The sequence below is a fragment of the Perca fluviatilis genome, chromosome 2 (assembly GCF_010015445.1).
Source record: "Perca fluviatilis chromosome 2, GENO_Pfluv_1.0, whole genome shotgun sequence".
NCBI lineage: Eukaryota > Metazoa > Chordata > Actinopteri > Perciformes > Percidae > Perca > Perca fluviatilis.
The window spans coordinates 4,918,959-4,942,309 of record NC_053113.1 but is presented as its reverse complement, the minus strand read 5'-3'; the positions used below and the strand labels follow the sequence as shown (position 1 = coordinate 4,942,309).

The window sequence follows — 23,351 nt, the reverse complement described above, 5'->3', positions numbered from 1 at the left end:
AAGACATCATTCATTCGAGTGTACTGCTAAATCAGAAAACACAAGCTTCCAAAGAGTTAATCTTGAGCTGCTGTTCCTCATTCGACTTTTTAGATCAGAGATTTCATTCATAAGGTTAATTAAAGTACGCTGTTGTTTGGCTATGGTCGCCAATCCTTTTTATTTCTTTTGAGGCCATCTTGATACTTTCCCAGTCAGAACACTGAGCTGCTTAGGCCTGATGTTAGCTGGCTGCTCCTGATTTCCAGTCCTGGTGTCTGATGGCAGCCCCTGGATCCTGGGCCTGATGAAGTAGGTTGTAGCGTAGACGCGTGTTAGCTCCTCTGCGGCTACGCGGGGTGTTTGTCGCATTAGCTTTCTCCGTCTGAAACCAGACTTTCACTTGCTCTTGCAGTCAAGTCTCAGTCAAACCGTTGTGATTCCCACAGTCCTTTCAAGTTAGCAGTAAATTCCCATTTACTTTCTGCAGTCTTCAGTTCACCACCTCACTATCCTCACTGTCACCAATTCCTGATTCCCTGCAGGTTAGCGTTGTGTGTGCAGGGCTGTGTTGTTCTCCTGCAGTGAGGATGAGGGCAGGTCCAGACACTTTGACTCTGTTTCTTTTAAGAGTCAGATGTTCAGATGGACACCAACCTCATGTCTGTGTTAGTATAGCTTACATGCTCGCAATGCTTTTCTGACATGATTCATAGTCTTTTGGCCATCTGTATAAGCTTACAGAAAGAAAATGAAAGCCTTTAACCCAGACGTTACAGTTTACACAGACACAGATTCCTCCAGGACACATATAGAGTTGTGTCCACACAGTGAGGTAAGAGGGAACGGAAAGTGTACAATGTGTGACACACCACAAGGATCTGGAGAAATAGAAAACAAGAAAACGTTTAGCTCAACGACTCAGCTCAACAATGTCACTGTTAAATACAATAAGGCAATAGAACCGAAACGACGCCTGTGTCACAGAGAAAACCGGCATGTCAACAAGCGTCTGTGAGAAAGTGAGCGAGAGGGAAAAAGAGAGCGGCCGAGGACGGGTCGAGTGGATCGATGCGCCGCAAGCAGCTCGCGGTGTCCACAACGTAAACACCTCCACAGCGCCTGCTACGCTCCTTTGACCCGACAGCGGTTGAATCGGCTTTCTATTGCGTAGATAACGGGTTTATACCGTATAAAAGGATACAGTCGAGCAAACTTCGCCGGCATGTGAGCCGTCCTCAGACTGTTAACACTAAGCTAACCTTAACATTCCGCTGGCACTTTTTTGAGTAGTTAGTGTTAGCAATAAGCACGAATTACCACCATGGTCGTAGATCCGCAGCAACCCGTTCTCATTCAGTTCGTAAAATAAGTACGTTTGGGCAGTGTCCTTCAACGTCCAATGCCGCCGAAAAAGGCACCCTTCGGTATTTGTGTAACGCGTACAGGGGAGAGCCGCAGTTGAATGACATTTTAGCGGAAGTGGTACATAAGGGGAAATTGCTGCGTAAGGAGGATGGTTGGGGTGGTGGATGGGTAAAACACCGGACTTTCACTCAGGAGACTCCGGTTCGTGCAGCGTGTGGCCGTTTGTGATTTTCCGGTTATTTTTCCCCAACCTCCGCGTTTTGTTTCCGTCTCCGGCTGGTGTTTCCCGGCTTTTGAGGCGTCCTTTCCCGGTTGTTTTTCTCCTAAACTCAACCTCCGCGATTCCGTTATTGTGGCGGCTTCACCCGGCCGTTTCCCCGCTTTGTGGCGTCCTCCCGCGCCTTGCTGGGTGCGGCGCTTCTTAGGGGCGACGGTAATAGTGGCGACCAAGCACGCGTTACATGTACGCTAAAGGAGACCTTTAACGCGTCAATAAGAACGAAAGGCTCCTGACCAAACGTCCTTATTTTACGAGTTGGGTGTGAGAATGTGTTGATCCTGGAAGCCGAGGCGCTTCGCGCTGGCGGCGGGGAACAACGGTCTCCTGGAGAGTCACAAATGCATCTTACCGTTGTGTGGTGCGGGCCGGCGCCGGTGAAACCAGCGCCAGCGCCAGCAGAACAGAACCCAAACAGACCGCTCCCAAACATGGCTTTGCTGCTGAAGACCTCCAGCTCTGAATAAAGGTTTTCTGGTGTTTTACTGCGTGTTGAGCCGGATGAATCCAACCAGGACGGTGACCATAACTCCCAGGTGTGTGCTGGGTTTGTGTTCCTGTAAAATGAGAGTTGTACCTGAGCCCTCCTCTTTGTAACTCACCTGTAACCAAAACTACCATCCTACATGCGCATCGTACCACAAAGGGAGTTGTTCCCTTTGTTTCAATCTAGAGATTATAATCTATAATTAAACTCTTCCTTGTTCCTGTAAATGTCGCCCAACCTGAATTTAGATTAATGAAACAAGACGTTAACAACGGTGACATTTATAAAAACATCTTTTTCTCAGCGGTTTGGTCCCACAAAGGTGACAAACATACTATATATCTACCACATGTGTCAAACTCGAGGCCCGGGGGCCAAATCAGGGCCCTTGCAGATTGTGATCCGGTCCGCATATCAATTTAGGTTCAAAATACACAAAACTTTTCGCTTTTGCCAACGTTTTATTTCCAAACGTTTTTGCTGCTTTTTCCGACGCTTTCTTTTTTCGATGATTTTTCTCACTTTTGCCAACGTTTTTTGGCTTTTTTTTTTCTCCTATGATGCTAAGAAAACTTTTCTCTGACTTTTTCTTTAGGAATTGATGTCGCCCAAACTGTAAGTGAGAAGACTTTATGAGACATACAATAATACGGTCAAAGATATTTGACTTTTCTGTGGCCGGGTTGGCTCAGTGGGTAGAGCAGGAACACATTTGTAGGTTTATTCCTTGATGCAGAAGGTCCGGGGGTTCGAGTGTGACCTCCCCCCCCCTCTCTCCCCTTTCATATCTAGCTCTCCTATCCATTAAAGGTGGAAATGTCCAAAAAATAATCTTAAAAATATTTGCCTTTTCTCTTGAATAACAACATGTGTATGAACTCTCCATCTGGCCCTTGATGTGATTCTCAGTGAAGCTGAGTTTGACTCCTCTGTCCTACAGGTTATAAATAATCACATCATAATGAAACTAGTTAACCAGACGTTACCAACGGGGACATTTAAAGCTCCGTTGTGTGAGAACTTCTCCCATCTAGCGGTGAGATTGTAGATAACAACCAGCTGAATATGAGGTGAGATTGTAGATAACAACCAGCTGAATATGAGGAGAGATTGTAGATAACAACCAGCTGAATATGAGGAGAGATTGTAGATAACAACCAGCTGAATATGAGGTGAGATTGTAGATAACAACCAGCTGAATATGAGGTGAGATTGTAGATAACAACCAGCTGAATATGAGGAGAGATTGTAGATAACAACCAGCTGAATATGAGGAGAGATTGTAGATAACAACCAGCTGAATATGAGGTGAGATTGTAGATAACAACCAGCTGAATATGAGGTGAGATTGTAGATAACCACCATTTGAATATGAGGAGAGATTGTGATGACAACTGAATATGAGGTGAGATTAGATAACAACCAGCTGAATATGAGGAGATTTCAGATAACAACCAGCTGAATACATGAGGTGAGATTGTGGATGTTAACCAGCTGAATAAAGTGAGGTGTGAGATTGTGGTATAACAACCAGCTGAATATGAGGTGAGATTGTAGATAACAAACCAGCTGAATACATGAGGAGAGATTGTAGGATGACAAACTGTATTGAATACATGAGGAGATTGGTAGGATAACAACCAGCTGAATATGAGGGAGATTGTAGATAACAACCAGCTGAATATGAGAGGAGAGATTGTAGATGACGAACCAGCTGAATAACATGAGGAGAGAGATTTCGTAGATAACAACCATTGAATACATGAGGTGATTGTAGATAACAACCAGCTGAATATGAGGATTGTAGATAATAACCCGTCATTGAATATGAGGAGAGATCAGATGTCAAACCAGCCGAATAAGGAGGTGAGATTGTAGATGTAACAACCAGCTGAATATGAGGATTAGATACCAACCAGCTGAATACAGGTGAGATTGTGATGTCGTCCTAGCTGAATATGAGAGATTTCAGATAAACAACCAGCCGGAATATGAGGAGATTGTAGATGACAAACCAGCTTCGAATACATGAGGAGAGATTGTAGATAACAACCATTGAATATGAGATTTCCTCTGTAGATGTAACAACCAGCTGAATATGAGGAGAGATTTCCAAAGGTGATGAACCAGCCGGAATATGAGGTGAGATTGTGGATAACAACCAGCTGAATGAGAGGTGAGATTAATAGTAGATACCAAACAGCCGAAATATGAGGTGAGAGATTATCGACGCTGGTTTCGGGTTGTGATCTCCTCCACATAATCATGTCCTTCCTGTTGTTGTCAGACAGTTTGGGGGTTTCTGTTCACTGTGTTTGTGTCCAGTGTGAGTTCACAGGAATCTGACGGGAGAGAGGAGACACTAACACAGCTGCAGTTATTAACCAATCAGCACACTTGTTGATGATGACATCAAGGGGTTGAATGAGTGATCACAGTTTGATGGATGAAATTGAAAACACACTTACATCTCCATGGACCTGGTGTCAAATATCTGAACTCCAGCAGGCTCCACCCTGAAAGAGGGAGGAGGCATTACATCCCTCAGAAGAGAAAGTAGACATGTTCTGTGTGTGTCTGTGTGTGTGTGTCTGTGTGATGTGATGTCTGTGTGTGATATGTTTGTCTATCTGTGTGTATCGTTACCTATGTTGTGTTATATGTGATGTATCGTACATGTGTGCTGTGTATTGTGTGTGTTTCTTTGTGTGTGCTGTGTGTGTTAGTGTGTCTGTGTGAATCTGTGTGCACTGTGTGTGTGTATGTGTGGTTTGCCTGTGTTTGTGTGTGTGTTGTGATTGTGTGTGTGTCTCTGTGTGTGTGTCGTGTGTGTGTGTTTTGTGTGTATGTATCTATGTGTGTGTGTTTGTGTCTGTTTTGTGTGTATGGTGTGTTAGTGTGTCTGTGTGAATCTGGTGCTGATGTGTGTATTGTGTGTGTTTGTGTGTCTCTGTGTGTGTGTATGTGTTTAGGCTAGTGGTGTGTGTATCTGTGAGTGTGGCTTTTGCGGCGGCCATGGGTATCTTTGTGTGTTTGTTGTCGGGTGAGGGCTAGGTGTGTGCGGGTATGTGTGCTGTCTTTCTGGTGTGTGGGTGTTATTGTTTGGTCTATGTGTCTGACGTGTGTGTATGTTGTGTGTGTTTGCTGTGTGTGGTGTGGTGGTGTGTATGTCTGTGTGTTTGTTATTGTGGTGTTGTTGTGTTTGTGTGTGATACGTGCTGTGTGTGTGTGTCTGTTGTGTGTGTGTGTGTGTGTGTGTGTTTATCTGTGTGTATCATACCTGTGTGTGTGTATTGTACCTGTGTGTGTCTGTGTGTTGTGTGTATGTGTGTGTGACTGTTGTGCGAGGTGTCTGTGTGTACCGTGTGTGCTTGTTTGTGTGTGTGTATATGTGGTGCTATGTGTGTGTATGTGTGTGTGTGTGCTATATGTGTCTATGTGTGTGTATGTGTGTGTATGTGTGTATGTTTAGCTATGTGTGTGTATTGTGTGTATGTGTGTGTGTGTGTGTGTATGTGTGTGTCTATGTCTGTGTATGTGTGTGTATGTGTGTGTATGTGTGTGTATATGTATGTGTGTATGTGTGTGTGGTATGTGTGTGTGTGTATGTGTGTGTCTATGTCTGTGTATATGTGTGTGTGTATGTGTGTGTATGTGTGTGTATGTGTGTGGGGGCACACACAAAAAAGACAGCACAGAGGGGTTTGTTTTTTTCCAACACCCCATTTACAACCCCAAAAAAGCAAAAAAAAAAAAAATAAAATTATTTTATTAAATTTCTTAACTCCCATGATGTAGACACAAAATGGCAACAAAAAGGTTAAAAAGAGTTGATTTGATTGATGTATTATCATTACCTGTGTTTGATGTGTGTCTGTGTGTGTGTATTATCGTACCTGTGTGAGGTGCATGTGTGTGTGTGTGTGTATGTGTGGTGTGTGTGATTGTGTCGTTACTGCTATTATGTATGTGATGTGTGATGATATTGTGTGTGTGTGTGTATTGATGTATCTTACTGTGTGTGTGTGTATTATTGTTTTTGTGTGTGTGTGTCTATGTCTGTGTATATGTGTGTTGTAGTGTGTGTATTGTGTGTATGTGTGTGTGCTGAGACTCAGAAGACGATAGACAGGAGTTTGAGGTATGTTATTATCATCTAAACCAACCAGCTCAGGATACTACTAACCTCCATGATGCGTAGACACAAAATAGCAACAAAAAGGTTAAAAAAGTGTGATGTGATGATGTGATGATGTATCGTGCTATGTTTGTTGTGTGTCTGTGTGGTATTATCGTTACCTGTGTGAGGTGTGTTTTTGTGTTTTGTATGTGTGAGGGGTATGTTTGATGCGTGATGTGTGTGTGTGATTGTGATGATGATGATGTGATGTGTATTTTGTTTTGTAGTGTATTGTGTGTGTGTGTGTGTTGTGTTGTGTTGTGTGTGTTTTTTATTATATTGTTGTGTGTTTATGTGGTGTGTGTTGTGTTTGTGTGTGGTGTGTGGTATCGACTGTGTTTGTGTTATTAGTGTGTATTGTGTATCATACCTGTGTGAGTCGTGTGTATTATTGGTGTCTGTGTGTCTGTATCGTACCTGTGTGTGAGTGCTGTATGATATGTATGTATTTGTGTGTGTGTGATATTATGTGATATGTGATATCGTATGTGTGTAGTGTATGTGATGATGGGGTGTGTATTGATGTGTATGTATTGATATTATGTGTATTGATATGTATTGTTGTGTGTGTGTGTGTCTGTGTGTGTGTGTATCATACTGTGTCTGTGTGTGTGTGATGTGTGTGTGTGTGTGTATCATACCTGTGTGAAGTGCGTGTGTGTCTGTGTGTATCTGTTTGTGTCTGTGTCTATGTGTGTCTGTCTTTATGTGTGTGTGTGTATCCATGTGTGTGTCTGTGTGTGTGTGTGTGTGTGTTTGTGTGTACCTGTGTGTGTCTGTGTGTGTGTGTGTGTTGAGTGTGTCTGTGTGAATTTGTGTGTCTGACTGTGTGTGTATGTGTGTGTTTGCCTGTGTGTGTGTGTGTGTGTTAGTGTGTCTGTGTGAATCTGTGTGTGTCTGACTGTGTGTGTATGTGTGTGTTTGCCTGTGTGTCTGTGTGTGTGTCTCTGTGTTTGTGTGTATCTGTGATGTGTATGTGTGTGTTTTTGTGTGTGCGTGTGTGTGTGCGTGAGTGTGTGTATCGTACCTGTGTGTGTGTGTGTATCGTACCTGTGTGTGTGTGTGTATCGTACCTGTGTGTGTGTGTGTCTTTGTGTATCTGACTGTGTGTGTGTCTGTATGTGTGTGTGTGTTTGTGTGTACATCGTAGCTGTGTGTGTCTATGTGTGTGTGTGTCTGTGTGTGTGTGTTTGTGTGTACATCGTAGCTGTGTGTGTCTATGTGTGTGTCTGTGTGTGTGTGTGTGTGTGTGTGTGTGTGTGTGTATCGTACCTGTGTGTGTGTGCATGTGTGTGTGTTTGTGTGTGTGTGTATCGTACCTGTGTGAGTGCGTGTGTGTATGTGTGTGTGTGTCTGTGTGTATCTGTTTGTGTGTCTGTCTTTATGTGTGTGTGTGTATCCATTTGTGTGTCTGTGTGTCTCTGTGTGTGTATGCGCTGTCTGTGTGTGCGTGTTTGTGTGTGTATCTGTGATGTATGTATGTGTGTGTGTGTGTGTGTGTGTATCGTACCTGTGTCTCTGTGTGTGTGTGTGTCGTACCTGTGTCTCTGTGTGTGTGTGTTCTGTGTGTCTCTGTGTGTCTGTGTGTCATTACCTGTGTGTGTGTGTGTGTGTGTGTGTGTCGTACCTGTGTCTCTGTGTGTGTGTGTGTCGTACCTGTGTCTCTGTGTGTGTGTGTGTCTGTGTGTCTCTGTGTGTCTGTGTGTCGTACCTGTGTGTGTGTGTGTGTGTGTGTGTGTGTGTGTGTGTGTGTGTGTGTGTGTGTGTGTGTGTGTGTGGTGTATGGTTGTCATGGTAATGGTTCCTGTTTCTTGTATATAGTAACTAAGCGTTACAGAAGGCTGTAGTCTAGCTAGAAGTCCTCAGTTGTAGCAGGAAAAGGTAAACAGATCGGGCGTAGTGTGTAGAAGAGTGAAAGAGCAGGAGGTGTTCACAAGAGAAGCTTAGAATGCGTAACTATGGAGATAGAGCTAGCCTTCAATGCCTATTACCAAAGCCGGTCTGGAAAGCCGTTCCACTCCCCTATCCAGCCCTATTGTACGGATTTTGGTTGCAGTTCCACCAGAGTTCCACTGGGGGTGATCGCGGTCCAGTGCAAAATGAATGGGACTCTATGGAGCTAGATGCTAAATGAATGGGACTCTATGGAGCTAGATGCTAAATGAATGGGACTCTATGGAGCTAGATGCTAAATGAATGGGACTCTATGGAGCTAGACGGCTAAATGAATGGGAGTCTATGGAGCTAGATGCTAAATGAATGGGACTCTATGGAGCTAGATGCTAAATGAATGGGACTCTATGGAGCTAGATGCTAAATGAATGGGACTCTATGGAGCTAGACGGCTAAATGAATGGGAGTCTATGGAGCTAGATGGCTAAATGAATGGGACTCTATGGAGCTAGATGGCTAAATGAATGGGACTCTATGGAGCTAGACGGCTAAATGAATGGGACTCTATGGAGCTAGACGGCTAAATGAATGGGACTCTATGGAGCTAGACGGCTAAATGAATGGGACTCTATGGAGCTAGGCAACGGCAGATGGAGTCTATGGAACTAGATGGCTAAATGAATGGGACTCTATGGAGCTAGACGGCTAAATGAATGGGACTCTATGGAGCTAGATGGCTAAATGAATGGGACTCTATGGAGCTAGACGGCTAAATGAATGGGACTCTATGGAGCTAGATGGCTAAATGAATGGGACTCTATGGAGCTAGACGGCTAAATGAATGGGACTCTATGGAGCTAGATGGCTAAATGAATGGGACTCTATGGAGCTAGACGGCTAAATGAATGGGGGTCTATGGAGCTAGATGGCTAAATGAATGGGACTCTATGGAGCTAGATGGCTAAATGAATGGGACTCTATGGAGCTAGACGGCTAAATGAATGGGACTCTATGGAGCTAGATGGCTAAATGAATGGGACTCTATGGAGCTAGATGGCTAAATGAATGGGACTCTATGGAGCTAGATGGCTAAATGAATGGGAGTCTATGGAGCTAGATGCTAAATGAATGGGACTCTATGGAGCTAGACGGCTAAATGAATGGGACTCTATGGAGCTAGACGGCTAAATGAATGGGAGTCTATGGAGCTAGACGGCTAAATTTGTCTCTTTCACCTGATTGTCGTTGAGAAACCTCAGTTTGATTTTTTGTTTTTGCAAGTTCAACATGGGTTATAGGTCGAAAGTTGAATGAACGAGCACTTATGTCCTTTTGATTTCTTACAGGGTGACTCGTTGTTGCCCATAACACGCTAGCATTCTGCTAATGAATGCTGATTGGTCAGTGAAGGTCTAATTACGATCGGAGATCCAGCTTGACGGCCTCCGAAGCAGAGCCTGAATATCAGAGTGAATATTTCGCATATATATATTTAGCAACCCTCTTTCTAGCATGTGTATTAACAGGGAGAGCCTAACCTGTTAGCTGTGTTGTATTAACAGAGTCTAACCTGTCAGCTGTGTTGTATTAACAGAGTCTAACCTGTCAGCTGTGTTGTCGATGCCTCGAGAGAACAAAGGAAGCGACTCAGAGCTTGCCGTAAAGCAGTATCTCCGGCCGTATATGTGTATGACGTCATTGACATTTTAAAAGGCTTTTTAGAACAAAAACGCGACTTTAAAAAAATCTAACACCCAGCAGTGTGTATTTTCTTAGCCTCCCCTTTCGAATGCAACATTCAAATTACTAGACAAAAACTGATATCCTGAGAAAAGTGGGTTTTGAGGGGTACAGCTCCATAGAGCACCATTCATTCTGCACTGGCCTGTGAGCGCCCCCTATATGGAACTCTGGTGGAACTGCAACCAGTTCAGAAGCTGGAAGTAACGAGAGAGTGAAACTTCTTCCTATGTTAGAAGTTCATTGGCGGCAGTTAGGAACTGAAACAATGTTGTGATCATAGAAATATTGTTCTATATCTATGGTTGTGAAATTAAAAGTACCCAGGCCAAGAAAGCTTACAAACACAAACAACTCAGAGAAAACCCAGAGGCCTTGACTGCAGACATATGCCACACAGGAGGAATTAGTAACCTACTACTGTACACGGACAGTTTCAGCTCTGTCCAAGAGGAATTCAACACCATCAGAGCTCTGGCAGAGACTGAGAAACAGAGACAGGAGAAGATCAGCAGTGAGGAGAAGAGCTTCATCATCCCCACAGAGCAGCTACCAGGGGAAGAGCTGGAAGAGGAACAGCCTTTAGGAGACCGTCCAGGACACATCAGTCAGCTGGACAGCAGAGTGTCCCAGATGAGAGAGAGTCTGTCTCTGCAAGAAGTAGAGCTGGTGGAGCTGAAGGAGCTACAGCTCTCCAAACAGACCACTGAATCCACACAGCAGCTAACGCCGCCTTCACACTGGCAGTTGAAATCAGCTCCAAAACGACCGGAAGTCGTTCATTTCCTCTGGAGATTCACAAACTGCATGTGAATGGGTCTGAACCGGGTCTGAACGAGTGCGGTGCAAAAACAATCGTGTCAGTTGGTCATCCGGATGCGTTAAAAACATTGAACTCTTGTGAAAGGTTCCTATCTGACAATTCCAGCGTTGCTATGGTACTGATCAACAAACCTGCTAATGCTAATTGGTTAGCTAGCAACAGACATCGAACTATATGAACATTATATCGCTATATCACATTTAACCGAGGTGACATGTCAACGTCCTGGGCAGCTTTTCTCCACGCAGCAGCCTTTCTATTTCTATCTGTATAAGAGAGGTCAGAGAGAATCAGACATTCAGACACTTATCAGTCCTTCTAGTCTCTCTGTCATTTTTGTGAGTCGCTTCCGAAGCTTTTCAACGGTGTAGTACGTCGTCCGCTGGGGGCGTATTGCGTATTACGGAGCAGATTTCAACTGCCAGTGTGAAGGCGGCGTGAGGGACCAGCTCAGCCAGGTGAGGAAGGAGATGAAGGCCTCCATACAGGAGCTAAGAGGAGAGGTCCAGGAGCTGCAGCAGGACAGAGAAGCTCTGAGAACAGAGCTCACTGCTATAAGAGAGGAGCTGCAGCAGGACAGCCTGCACCACCTCACAGACCCAGCCCCCACCACCCTCCACCTTCTTATACACAAGGCCACCCCCCCAGGACCAGAGCAGCACCAGCCTGACAGAGACCCCCCCACCCTTAGTCCCCAGGCCTCATCCTGGACCCCACCCTGCTGGCCCAGCCCAACACCAGGCTCAGCACCGGGACAGAGGAGCTACGCTGAGACACTCGCACCAACCAGTGCTGGCAGCCCTGCAGACTTATTAAAGAGGTCTGTTTAATGGTCATTTCTGTATGACCAGCTAAGTGGGACTCTAAGGTGTCATAAACACTATTCTTATTTTAAGAAGTATAGTGTGTTTTCATAACATAGTCTCAAGTTTAATAAGTTTAACTACGATCCACATTTAATTAGGGCTGTTTTATCTTAAGTAGTTGATGGACTATTCAATTCAGGTCTTAAATTAAGGCTATTACTACCAGATTTATTTTATTTTTCATATTTTATCTTAACTAATTGATGTCTATTTATTTCAACACACAACACAATAATTCATAATTTGTTTCAGTCTCTCAAATACTGTAACCCTGTAATTAATCTGCAAATAGCTAAACGGAAGATACCATCTAGAATATGTGTAACTTAAATTAAGTAACTACTATTACTACTTTAGTCAAGGAGAGAGAGAGAGAGAGAGAGAGAGAGAGAGAGAGAGAGAGAGAGAGAGAGAGAGAGAGAGAGAGAGAGAGAGAGAGAGAGAGAGAGAGAGAGAGAGAGAGAGAGAGAGAGAGAGAGAGAGAGAGAGCTGATGGTGAGCATGTACAGAGATGTGAATAACCTGATTTCTCTGTGTGCCATGCAGCCTAAACATCACATCCTGAATATGATCAAAAACAGGATAATCCTCATAACTGGAGTATTCATGTCCATGTAAACACATATGATACAAACAACATGCTAGGTGGGTTCAGAGATAGCAGCGTCCATAGCAACCAGCAGTTTATCTACGGCAGTGGCAGGCCGTGTATTTTACATCTGGGGTCTCATTTATAAAACTGTGCGTAGGATCCTTACTATTAGTGTACGTGCGCCCAAAAGCCCAAATTGGCGTACACACCGAAAAAAAGTCAGATTTATAAAACAGTGCGTACCACACCTGTAAGCAATGTTCCCTTTTTAAATCACAGATTGACTACAAGTGTGCGTACGTGGATCAGCCTCTTATCCCGCCCTGTACACGCCCATTTTTAACCATAAATAGTCAATGTAAAGCACCTCGTGAATGCTGATCAGTATGTTAATGACCCTGGCAGTTACACCGAAACATCGAATCATGACGACTGGCGGAGAAAACAAACAAACAAAAAAAAACAACCTCTCAGACGCTCGGGAATTGAATTATAATTTCGGCCTGTTGTCGCACAGTGTAGGGAAACCAGATCTATAGACTACCTTTATTAATAAAATATTCCAAAACGGCAGGCAATACGGCACTCAGGACAGCTTTGATATACCAGACGTATATCATAAGATCTAACAGAACTATATATTATATCCAAACAAGCCTTAGTGATGAAGTTGAAGATTATATATAATATTTATTTAAAAAAACACTTAGCTGTCCGCCATTTCCCTCTGGAAACAGCCGGTTTCACCCAGAGTGGCGAGGACCTGTATTTAGACCGGGATGGCACGGTTCAGGCACGTTGCCCTCCCTACTGGACCCAGTTCAGTACATAGATCCAAGAGCGCAGCTATATTACTATTACAGCTACATTACTATTACAGCTACATTACTATTACAGCTACATTAGGGAATCTAAATCGGCATATGAGCCAGTCATCGTCATGGTCCCTGAAGTCTCTTTTTCTCCTGATTCTTCCGTTGCTGTCCTCCTGCAGGGCCAGCAGTGCCATCATGCAGCGTTACGCACGGGTTCACCGCAGTATTTATATGTTTAGTCTACAACAATTTGTGATTGTTAACACCTTGCTAAAATCACAGCAACAACTAGTGGTATCCCCCACCCCGAGATACAATTTGAAATCGAAATGTAATAGGCAAACACACTTTTCTTCATGCAGGTTTTGTTATGAACAGTATTAAAGTTCGGAATGATAACGAGGACATAGCGCAACGATTGTGCGATACCTTAATGGCTGTATTTCCAGACTTTGACATTTGATGATATATGCACAGTTTTAAAGACAGATATTTAGTTATTTACACTGTGTTCTGCCATTATCTAATGGTAGGGTATTTGATGCTATCCTGTATTCCATGCAGTCGGGCCGTCTCCTCCTACTACGCTCCGTAGCGGACAATGTGACGGCGAGACAGCGCCGATTAAATATTAAGAATGAGTTTTGATTTAAGATTTGAGTTGGAGGTGTTTATGGAACAATTATCACTCAGAACAATTATTACTCAATTATCAATCAGTACAATCTTCATGATAGGGTGTGAAGAAATGTGCGTGAGGCATTATATATATATTATATTAATACTTAAACATATTAAGAGTAGTCTAATCGGTATTCCCACATGTACTTTTTGCAGTCTGACTTCAGTTCACCACATCACCATCTGCGTCGCCAATTCCTATTTTGTCTCCAAAATGTGCGTACGCACGGGTCAGAGTTCACGTGGAGGACCGCACATTCTCCCGTCAAGTTTGTTTTTTATAAATCACAAACTTTGCGTGGGAAGTGGCATACTCACATTTTCAGCCCTGTTTTGTGCGTACGCCACGTTTATAAATGAGACCCCTCGGCCTTCAGTACTATCCTACAGCAGTTAAACCACCTTTGAATAACCTCACCATGACACTAGGACATTACCGTGTGGAATAACGTGATTTAACACAAGGCTCAACACCTAGAGACACCTAATACACTACTGCAGAGACATGAACACACGCTGACTGAAGCATCACTTTCACGCAGTATGACAGGATGCTGCATCACATATAGTCAAAATGAATGGAATTACCAAACAAACCAAAACAAACCCACAACAACCGGTCAAATCAGTGGTGTAACGAACCAACACCGGCCCTTAAGCAGGATTATCAAGGGCCCCCCTACTACAGCACGGGATGACGGTATAATGTCCATGAGTAGGTTACCATGAATAGGACAGGATAGGATCATAGAGACACAGCATATAAGAGATGAGATGACTGACAAAATCAGGAGTAGCCTACGAGCACCAGAACAACAACAAACACTGGTGAATGCACACCATAACACATGAAAAAACATATAAGGGCAGTCCCTCCAGGATTTCACAGCCTTTTTTGAGATTAATAACACATGAATAATGAGGAAAATATAACTGAACATAGCAGACAGCAGAATAAACTATGTGCACATTTACATAATGTTATCATAGGAGGAGTGTCTCATAGAAAAAAAACAGTGAACAGTGTGTACAGGATTACGGCTGCCGGCACCACTGCCACACTATCATTTACAGAGACCCAACAATTCCCCCAAGAGCAATATACACACATATATATATATATATATATATATATATATATATATATATATATATATATATATATATATATATATATATAGACTGTTTTGAGGGACTTTTTGAACTTGGAGCCGGTACTCTCCCAGTACAAGAGGAACTTAGAGAAATAATTGGTCCAGACGTCAGTGTACGTCTCTGATCGATCACATGAGCCATGCAGCACCGGCAACTGACATTTTAAACCTCTAGCTAACTAGTCTGCTGAAAGAGTGATGCTTCACCCACACACTCTTCTCACAGCGCAGAAAGCACATTGATTTGTGCTAAGCTAGGCTAAACCTGTCCTGGACCTGTCGGCCAAATTGAAACTGAACCACGGAAAGTTCCTTTAACATACAGAGCTGTGTCAAAACTACATCATTTATTAACAACAGGAAGTCATCATTTTAGTTCCGGGAGATGTTCTCCTTTAAAACTTCCAACATAAATATCTCCATTTTGTTCATCAGTGTTTGTACCTGAGAGTGTCCAGTCTCCAGTTTGGATCCTCCAGTCCCGCTGACAGTAGCTTCACTCCTGAGTCTCCTGGATGATTGTAGCTCAGGTCCAGCACTCTCAGATGGGAGGGGTTGGAGCTCAGAGCTGAGGCCAGAGAAGAACTGCCTTCCTCTGAGATCAGACAGCCTGACAGACTGCAAACACACAGAACAACACACAGGAACCCTCTGTCAACACGTGGAGCAATGTGTTAGTTTTATGTTTGTTTGTTGTCCAGGTACATTTTGGTTCAGATTTAGAATACACCTTTAAAATGATCTGTTCTATTTGATTATTTAACAACAAAAGCAAACAATGAAAAATCATCATGGAAAGTAACTCTGAGTCTAGAAATGAATAATTATATAATTAATAACTACTGCCCAAGTTTATGGTATCAGCAGACACAAAGCAGCTGTTTATCAACTAAAGTTAATCAGATTTTAAATGGTCATCAGTTGAATGGGTTACTGAATCAAAACCTGAGAGTCTCCAGTGTGCAGTGTGGACTCTTCAGTCCATCAGAGATCAGCTTCCCTCCTGAATCATGAAGGTCGTTGTTACTCAGGTCCAGCTCTCTCAGACTAGAAGACTGGGAGCTGAGAACTGAGGACAGATCTTCACAGCTTCTCTCTGACAGGTTACAGCCACTCAGTCTGGAGAGACAACAGGAAGGAAACAAGTTATTTATATTTAACTCCTGTTGTAAGATAGCAGAGTATTTATTGATGAATAAATCACACTTACAGAGCTTTGTTGGAGGGACAGTAATGAAGAAGACAGATAACCATTGTGTTTAAATGTTAAGTCTGGACTTTTGGTGAGAGAATAAAATCCATTTTCTAAACAAGTAGAAACAATATAATTGAGAATGAGAGAAAGACATCCAGTATCAAATCACATAAATAAAAAAAAAAAAATGCATAGCCACATTTTATACTTCTTTACGACATATTACAAATAACAACAAGTTTGGAAACATGAAAAGATTTCAGTGCTAAATTTTAAATCCTGACATGAGAAGCACGGTTTAAATTGAATAAAGCTTAAAGTTTAGAGAAATGTCATAGAAGAAGACAAATAACGATTGTGTTTATATTTTGAGTCTGGACTTTTGGTGATACAGTATATGAAATCCCTTCTCAGCATGTATACATATCTGCTGCTCTACTCTAAACAAGTTGGAAACATGATAATTAATCATAACTGAATTAAGCAATATTACACGAGAGGGTTTGATTTAACGTCATTATCGGCACGACAGGGTGTGCTGTCATGCTAATTTGAGTATGTTCTAAATGTTTAGCTGACCAATCAGGTTGTCTGGTCGGATCTACTTCTTGTATGATCAGAAATAAACAAACGTCCATTAATCAAAGTCACATAATATTAAAAAATGAATGATTTCTTGATCTCAGCCACAGTTCATATTTCATTCTTTATGAAGTGATTCTAAATCAGAATAAAATAGTTTGCAAACATTCACATTTTTTTAATATTTCCAAAGTATTTTTCAATACTGTTTTTTCCAAAGATTATTGTTCTTAATCTGACCTGAGAGTCTCCAGTGTGCAGTGTGGACTCTTCAGTCCAACAGTGATCAGCTTCCCTCCTGAATCCTGGAGTTTGTTGTTACTCAGGTCCAGCTCTCTCAGACTAGAGGACTGGGAGCTGAGAACTGAGGACAGATCTTCACAGCTTCTCTCTGACAGGTTACAGCCACTCAGTCTGGAGAGACAACAGGAAGGAAACAAGTTATTTATATTTAACTCCTGTTGTAAGATAGCAGAGTATTTATTGATGAATAAATCACACTTACAGAGCTTTGTTGGAGGGACAGTAATGAAGAAGACAGATAACCATTGTGTTTAAATGTTAAGTCTGGACTTTTGGTGATAGAGAATGTAAAATCCATTTTCTAAACAAGTTAGAAACATGATACCTAATTGTGACTGAATGAGGAGAAAGACATCCAGTATTCAAATTCACATAAGATAAAAAAAAAAAAATGCCATAGCCACATTTTATATTTCTTTACGTCATATTACATTTAACAACAAAATGCTTTGGAAACATGAAAAGATTTCCGAATTGCTAAATTTTAAATTCTGACATGAGAAGCACGGTTTAAATTGAATAAAGCTTAAAGTTTAGAGAAATGTCATAGAAGAAGACAAATAACGATTGTGTTTATATTTTGAGTCTGGACTTTTGGTGATACAGTATATGAAATCCCTTCTCAGCATGTATACATATCTGCTGCTCTACTCTAAACAAGTTGGAAACATGATAATTAATCATAACTGAATTAAGCAATATTACACGAGAGGGTTTGATTTAACGTCATTATCGGCACGACAGGGTGTGCTGTCATGCTAATTTGAGTATGTTCTAAATGTTTAGCTGACCAATCAGGTTGTCTGGTCGGATCTACTTCTTGTATAATCAGAAATAAACAAACGTCCATTAATCAAAGTCACATAATATTAAAATATGAATAATTTCTTGATCTCAGCCACAGTTCATATTTCATTCTTTATGAAGTGATTCTAAATCAGAATAAAATAGTTTGCAAACATTCACATTTTTTTTATATTTCCAAAGTATTTTTCAATACTGTTTTTTCCAAAGATTATTGTTCTTAATCTGACCTGAGAGTCTCCAGTGTGCAGTGTAGACTCTTCAGTCCAACAGTGATCAGCTTCCCTCCTGAATCCTGCAGGTTGTTATTACTCAGGTCCAGCTCTCTCAGACTAGAGGACTGGGAGCTGAGAACTGAGGACAGAGCTTCACAGCTTCTCTCTGACAGATTACAGCCACTCAGTCTGGAGAGACAACAGGAAGAAAATAAGTTATTATATGTAACTCCTGTTGAAAGATAGCAGAGTATTTAATGATGAATACATCACACTTACAGAGCTTTGTTGGAGGCTTTGACCACTGGCAGCAGCCTCAGAAGAGCCTTCTCTGATGCAGAGTATTTCTTCAGGTCAAACACGTCCAGATCTTTTTCTGATGACAGTAAGATGAAGACCAGAGCTGACCACTGAGCAGGAGACAGGTTATCTGTGGAGAGACTTCCTGAACTCAGGGACTGTTGGATCTCCTCCACTAGAGAACGATCATTCAGTTCATTCAGACAGTGGAACAGATTGATGCTTCTCTCTGTAGACAGTTCCTCACTGAACTTCTTCTTGATGTACTTTACTGTTTCCTGATAGGTCTCTGAGCTACTTCCTGTCTGTTCAATCAGGCCTCGTAGGAGATTCTGATTGGTCTGCAGTGAAAGACCCAGGAGGAAGCGGAGGAACAAGTCCAGGTGTCCATTTGGACTCTGTAAGGCCTTGTCCACAGCACTCTGATGGAGACATTTTACTTCAGGTTTGACTCTGAATACTTTAGGCAGCCGGGAGGTTGTTTGTTCTTCTGACAGCAGGTTGACTCCAGAGTTAATGAATGTCAGATGGACATGAAGAGCAGCCAGAAACTCCTGAACACTCAGATGGACGAAGCAGAACACCTTGTCCTGGTACAGTCCTCTCTCCTCTTTAAAGATCTGTGTGAACACTCCTGAGTACACTGAGGCTGATCTGATATTGATGCCACACTCCGTCAGGTCTGATTCATAGAAGATCAGGTTGCCTTTCTGCAGCTGCTCAAAAGCCAGTTTTCCCAGAGACTTGATCATTTTCTTTGTCTTTTTATTCCAGGATGAATCGGTCCCAGCTCCTCCACCATATTTTATGTTCTTCAGTTTGGACTGAACCACCAGGAAGTGGATGTACATCTCAGTCAGGGTCTTGGGCAGCTCTCCTCCCTCTCTGGTCTTCAACACGTCCTCCAGAACTGTAGCAGTGATCCAGCAGAAGACTGGGATGTGGCACATGATGTGGAGGCTTCGTGATGTCTTGATGTGGGAGATGATTCTGCTGGCCTGCTCCTTATCTGTGTATCTCTTACTGAAGTACTCCTCCTTCTGTGGGTCAGTGAACCCTCTGACCTCTGTCACCATGTGAACACACTCAGCAGGGATCTGATTGGCTGCTGCAGGCCGTGTGGTTATCCAGAGGCGAGCAGAGGGAAGCAGTTTCCCCCTGATGAGGTTTGTCAACAGCACACCCACTGAGGTGGACTCTGTAACATCAGTCAGGATCTCAGTGTTGTGGAAGTCCAGAGAAAGTCGACACTCATCCAGACCGTCAAAGATGAACACAACCTGGAACTCTTCAAACCTGCAGATTCCTGCTTCTTTGGTTTCACTGAAGAAGTGATCAACAAGTTCCACCAAGCTGTACTTTTTCTCTTTCAGCACATTCAGCTCTCTGAAAGTGAATGGAAATATGAACTGGATGTCCTGGTTGGCTTTGTCTTCAGCCCAGTCCAGAGTGAACTTCTGTGTTAAGACTGTTTCTCCGGCCCAGCCACCCTTTGTCATCACTGTTCTGATTGGTTCATCTCTTCCAGGTGGGGCTTTAAAGATGTCTTCTCGTCTGATTGTTGTTTCTGGTCTGTCTGGTTTTCTGGATGCTGTTTCAATCTGCCTGACCTCATGTTCATCATTGACCTCTGCAGTCCCTCCCTCCATGATGTAGATCTCTGTGAACATCTGATTCAGAAGGGTTGGGTTTCCTGCTTTAGCAATCCCCTCAAACACACACTGGTACTTCTTGTTTAGGTTAGATTTGAGTTTACGTTTACAAACTCCTGCAGAACTTCCTGAAAGAAAACATAACAAAAAAGCTCATTAAGTAATTTTGTAAAGAAAACAGGAACATATTTTGGCCCATTCTCTGGAGACATTAGTAAACATCCCATTATTCCAGCAAGTTAAATCTTTAGAGAAATTCTCTTACTGCTCTGCAGACGGTCAGCCAGCTCGTCCTGCTTCATTCTCCTCAGGAAGTGCAGTGTGATCTTTAGAAATGCCTCTCTGCTGCTCCTCTGCTCTTCATCCTCACCCTCCCTCTGACTCTCTAAGCATTCTGGGTAATCTGGATTCAGAAGCTTTTGGATCTTCTTCAGCTCGTTCTTCACAAAAGTGACGATGTTCTCCTCCAGCAGCTGGAACAGAAGATTATATGAATGACACAAACACACTGGAATCATGGACGCAAACATCATATACTTGTTGGACAGACTGACAATCCACTGGTCTGAAAAGTGCAGCATGGAGATGATTGTGAACAGAATAGATGTAAAAGTAGTTGTTGTACATGTACAGACCATAAATATGGAGTCCAGGTGTGTTTGATGCTGCTGGGCAGACTGACCACTGGGAACCTCTGAGATCTCCTGGTCCACTCTGTGGAGGAATCAGGAAGAATTAGCTCACATCATGCCTGTCCACACAGAGACAAACACAAGGTAAATGTCCTGTGACTTAAAGTGTTGATTATAACATAGACCAGATGGTTTTCCCTGACATTAAAGTGTTGGTGGTGCTGCTGACCCCACTGTGAATCAACAGAAAGAACTGAGAAGTAAACAAGGGCTACAACATGGTTGGTCTAAAGGACTCCTGAAGCAGCAGACTGGTATCATGATGTCAAGGGCGTCTGCAGCTTCTGTGGTCATGGAGCCAAACATTTGTAAGAAGAAGCTTTTGGGGAGTCAATGGTAAAAACTTTCTGTTGCCCTCACAATGATTTTGAAAACCATGAGCAGACTCAGGATGCGGGAATGCAGGATTTAGAGGCCTGTTTGTTGGCGGGGGAACTGCTGAACTGGACTGAGGTTACTGTTGGTACTGTTGGTGGCCTTGCTTCCCTGTTGTTACTTACTTATTGACTTATCCTCCTTGACATCCAACTGGCAAACGCAAAATCCAACATTTTGGGGAAATATTCTTGTTTTGACGACAATTTGGGTTGTCGGAAACTTGGGGGGAATCTGGTAATGTACCCAACTCACTGAAACTTGGCCTTAAGTGTCCAGACTCAAATGGCAGAAGTCTTCTCATGGCAAATAGTGTCCTGACCCAGGTGACACAAACCTTACCAAGGGTCACTGGTTCTCCAGGGGGAAATAAAGTTACCCTGGAAGGGGCACTCTGAGGCACACACATCCCAACCATCCCCCGTATTCCCAGTTGGAGAAGAACATTTGGGAAGAATTTAGCCATTCATGATTTTTAGCCTACCCTATGGCTATGGGAGATTAATGCTTTTTAATGAGGCTAAAACACCAGATAAGATTGGACCAAACCAGGTCCAATATTAAATTGAGATCTACAGTTGAAGACTGGTTTAACTGGACAGCTTTCAGATGTGAGAATATAAATATATGTGAAGAAGAAAGACGTAAAAAAAATATTTTTAAAACTTCTCTGGGAACATAAAAGTTAAAACATGAATCAACAATATTATAATATTATTAACAGCTTACCTCTTTACAGCAGAGGGTTGTTGATCTTTAAAGTCAATCAAGCGATCAAGTGACCAGTCACTCTTGAAGGACACACAGCTGGGTTCAGGTTCAGCAGAGTCTGGTCTTTGATGGATCCTGTTACACAGAGAGTAAGACCAACAGGGATGGAAATTCACTTTTTATTATTCAGACACAAAACAGCTGGAGATACAAGCAGCAACTAAAACAAGATTAACACAAAGAAGTTTAATGAACTATACAAACAACTGGGTTAAAAAGCTGAAACACCAGAGAATATATTGGACCAAACCAGATCCGATATCTATCTATAAATCCAGGAACGTCTTTCTGTCTGTGAGTGTGAGTCTGTGTGTGTGCGTGTTTGTGTGTGTGTGTGTGTGTGTGTGTGTGTGTCTGTGTGTGTGTGTGTGAGTGTGTGTGTGTGTGTGTGTCTGTGTGAGTGTGTGAGTGTGTGTGTGTGTCTGTGTGTGTCTGTGAGTGTGTGTGTGTCTGTGTGTGTGTGTGAGTGTGTGTGTGTGTCTGTGTGTGTGTGTGTGTGTCTGTGTGTGTGTGTGTGTTTTTGTGTGTGTGTGTCTGTGTGTGTGTGTGTGTGTCTGTGTGTGTGTGTGTTTGTGTCTGTGTGTGTCTGTGAGTGTGTGTGTCTGTGTGTGTGTGTGAGTGTGTGTGTGTGTGTCTGTGTGTGTGTGTCTGTGTGTGTGTGTGTGAGTGTGTGTGTGTGTGTCTGTGAGTGTGTGTGTGTGTGTCTGTGAGTGTGTGTGTCTGTGTGTGTGTGTGAGTGTGTGTGTGTGTGTCTGTGAGTGTGTGTGTGTGTGTGTGAGTGTGTGTGTGTGTGTGTGTGTGTCTGTGTGTTTGTGTGTGTGTGTGAGTGTGTGCAGGGGCGGACTTTACCATTAGGCAAAGGTCGGCAATTGCCTTGGGCCCCGAGCTACCTAGGGCCCCCCAAAATGCCCTATTAACTTATGGTTAAGGGTTGTTTTTTTTTTTTACTTTTCGCAAATTATATATTTCTAAAACTCCATTTGCAAAAAATGGCATCAAATCATTAGTTTCGCAGACCAGAGGGCCCCCCCCCACCTCACTACATTGGACTATTCCATTAAATCACCTAGGCTACTGCTCATCTGCGAAAGTGACAAGGCTGTAATGTACTGCGCCAAAAAACGGAGAAAAAAAAGTGACAGACAGACCATGGATGTATTGAGACAGACAGAGTGCGTGTGCAGAGTGACAGACAGTGTACAGACTAGAGTAATGAAGCCGAAACTACCCAAGCGGTGCTGGAAAAAGGAGGAAGAAAAGAAAAACGTTTTAAAAAAAAAAAAAATGCCGGAGGTTAACAAAGTTCTTCGTGATGCCCGCGCTGACAATAACAACAACGCTACAAGCACCATCACGAGCGTTAGCACTGCTGCTAGCGAGGAGGAGCTACCCGTTGCTGCCGACAGAGCCAGCCCAGGCTGCTCCAGCGATATTCATCCAATTCACCTTTACAGGATGATGAGGATCCTTCAACTTCAGGTAACAAAACTTCCGCATAGGTAACCGTGGGTGCTCCGTGGTGCTCGAGCACCCACGAAAATACTGAGCACCCGTGTGCCAGACTGCCAGTAGGCAAAATTAATTTAAAATGAATAACTAATAACTAA

General features: G+C 42.9%; 2 protein-coding genes and 1 long non-coding RNA gene across 14 annotated transcripts in view; 1 reads left to right on the top strand and 2 right to left on the bottom strand.

Annotated features, from left to right (window-relative positions):
• The window catches only part of LOC120570934 (NLR family CARD domain-containing protein 3-like), a 141,890-nt gene extending 121,667 nt beyond the window's left edge, over positions 1 to 20,223 (bottom strand). Inside the window, exons 1-5 of the mRNA XM_039819633.1 lie at positions 20,172 to 20,223; positions 18,716 to 20,034; positions 18,234 to 18,676; positions 15,801 to 15,974; positions 15,300 to 15,473 (exon numbers count right to left, since the gene is read on the bottom strand). Coding sequence (XP_039675567.1) covers positions 15,300 to 15,473; positions 15,801 to 15,974; positions 18,234 to 18,676; positions 18,716 to 20,034; positions 20,172 to 20,208 — 2,147 coding nt within the window. The 5' untranslated portion in view covers positions 20,209 to 20,223. The remainder of the gene's footprint in view (positions 1 to 15,299; positions 15,474 to 15,800; positions 15,975 to 18,233; positions 18,677 to 18,715; positions 20,035 to 20,171) is intronic.
• Positions 1 to 23,351, top strand: part of LOC120570840 (NLR family CARD domain-containing protein 3-like) — a 590,579-nt gene that overhangs the window by 309,883 nt on the left and 257,345 nt on the right. The window lies entirely within an intron of this gene.
• Positions 1 to 23,351, bottom strand: part of LOC120571679 — a 223,234-nt gene that overhangs the window by 145,788 nt on the left and 54,095 nt on the right. The gene's annotated exons all lie outside the window — the stretch shown is intronic.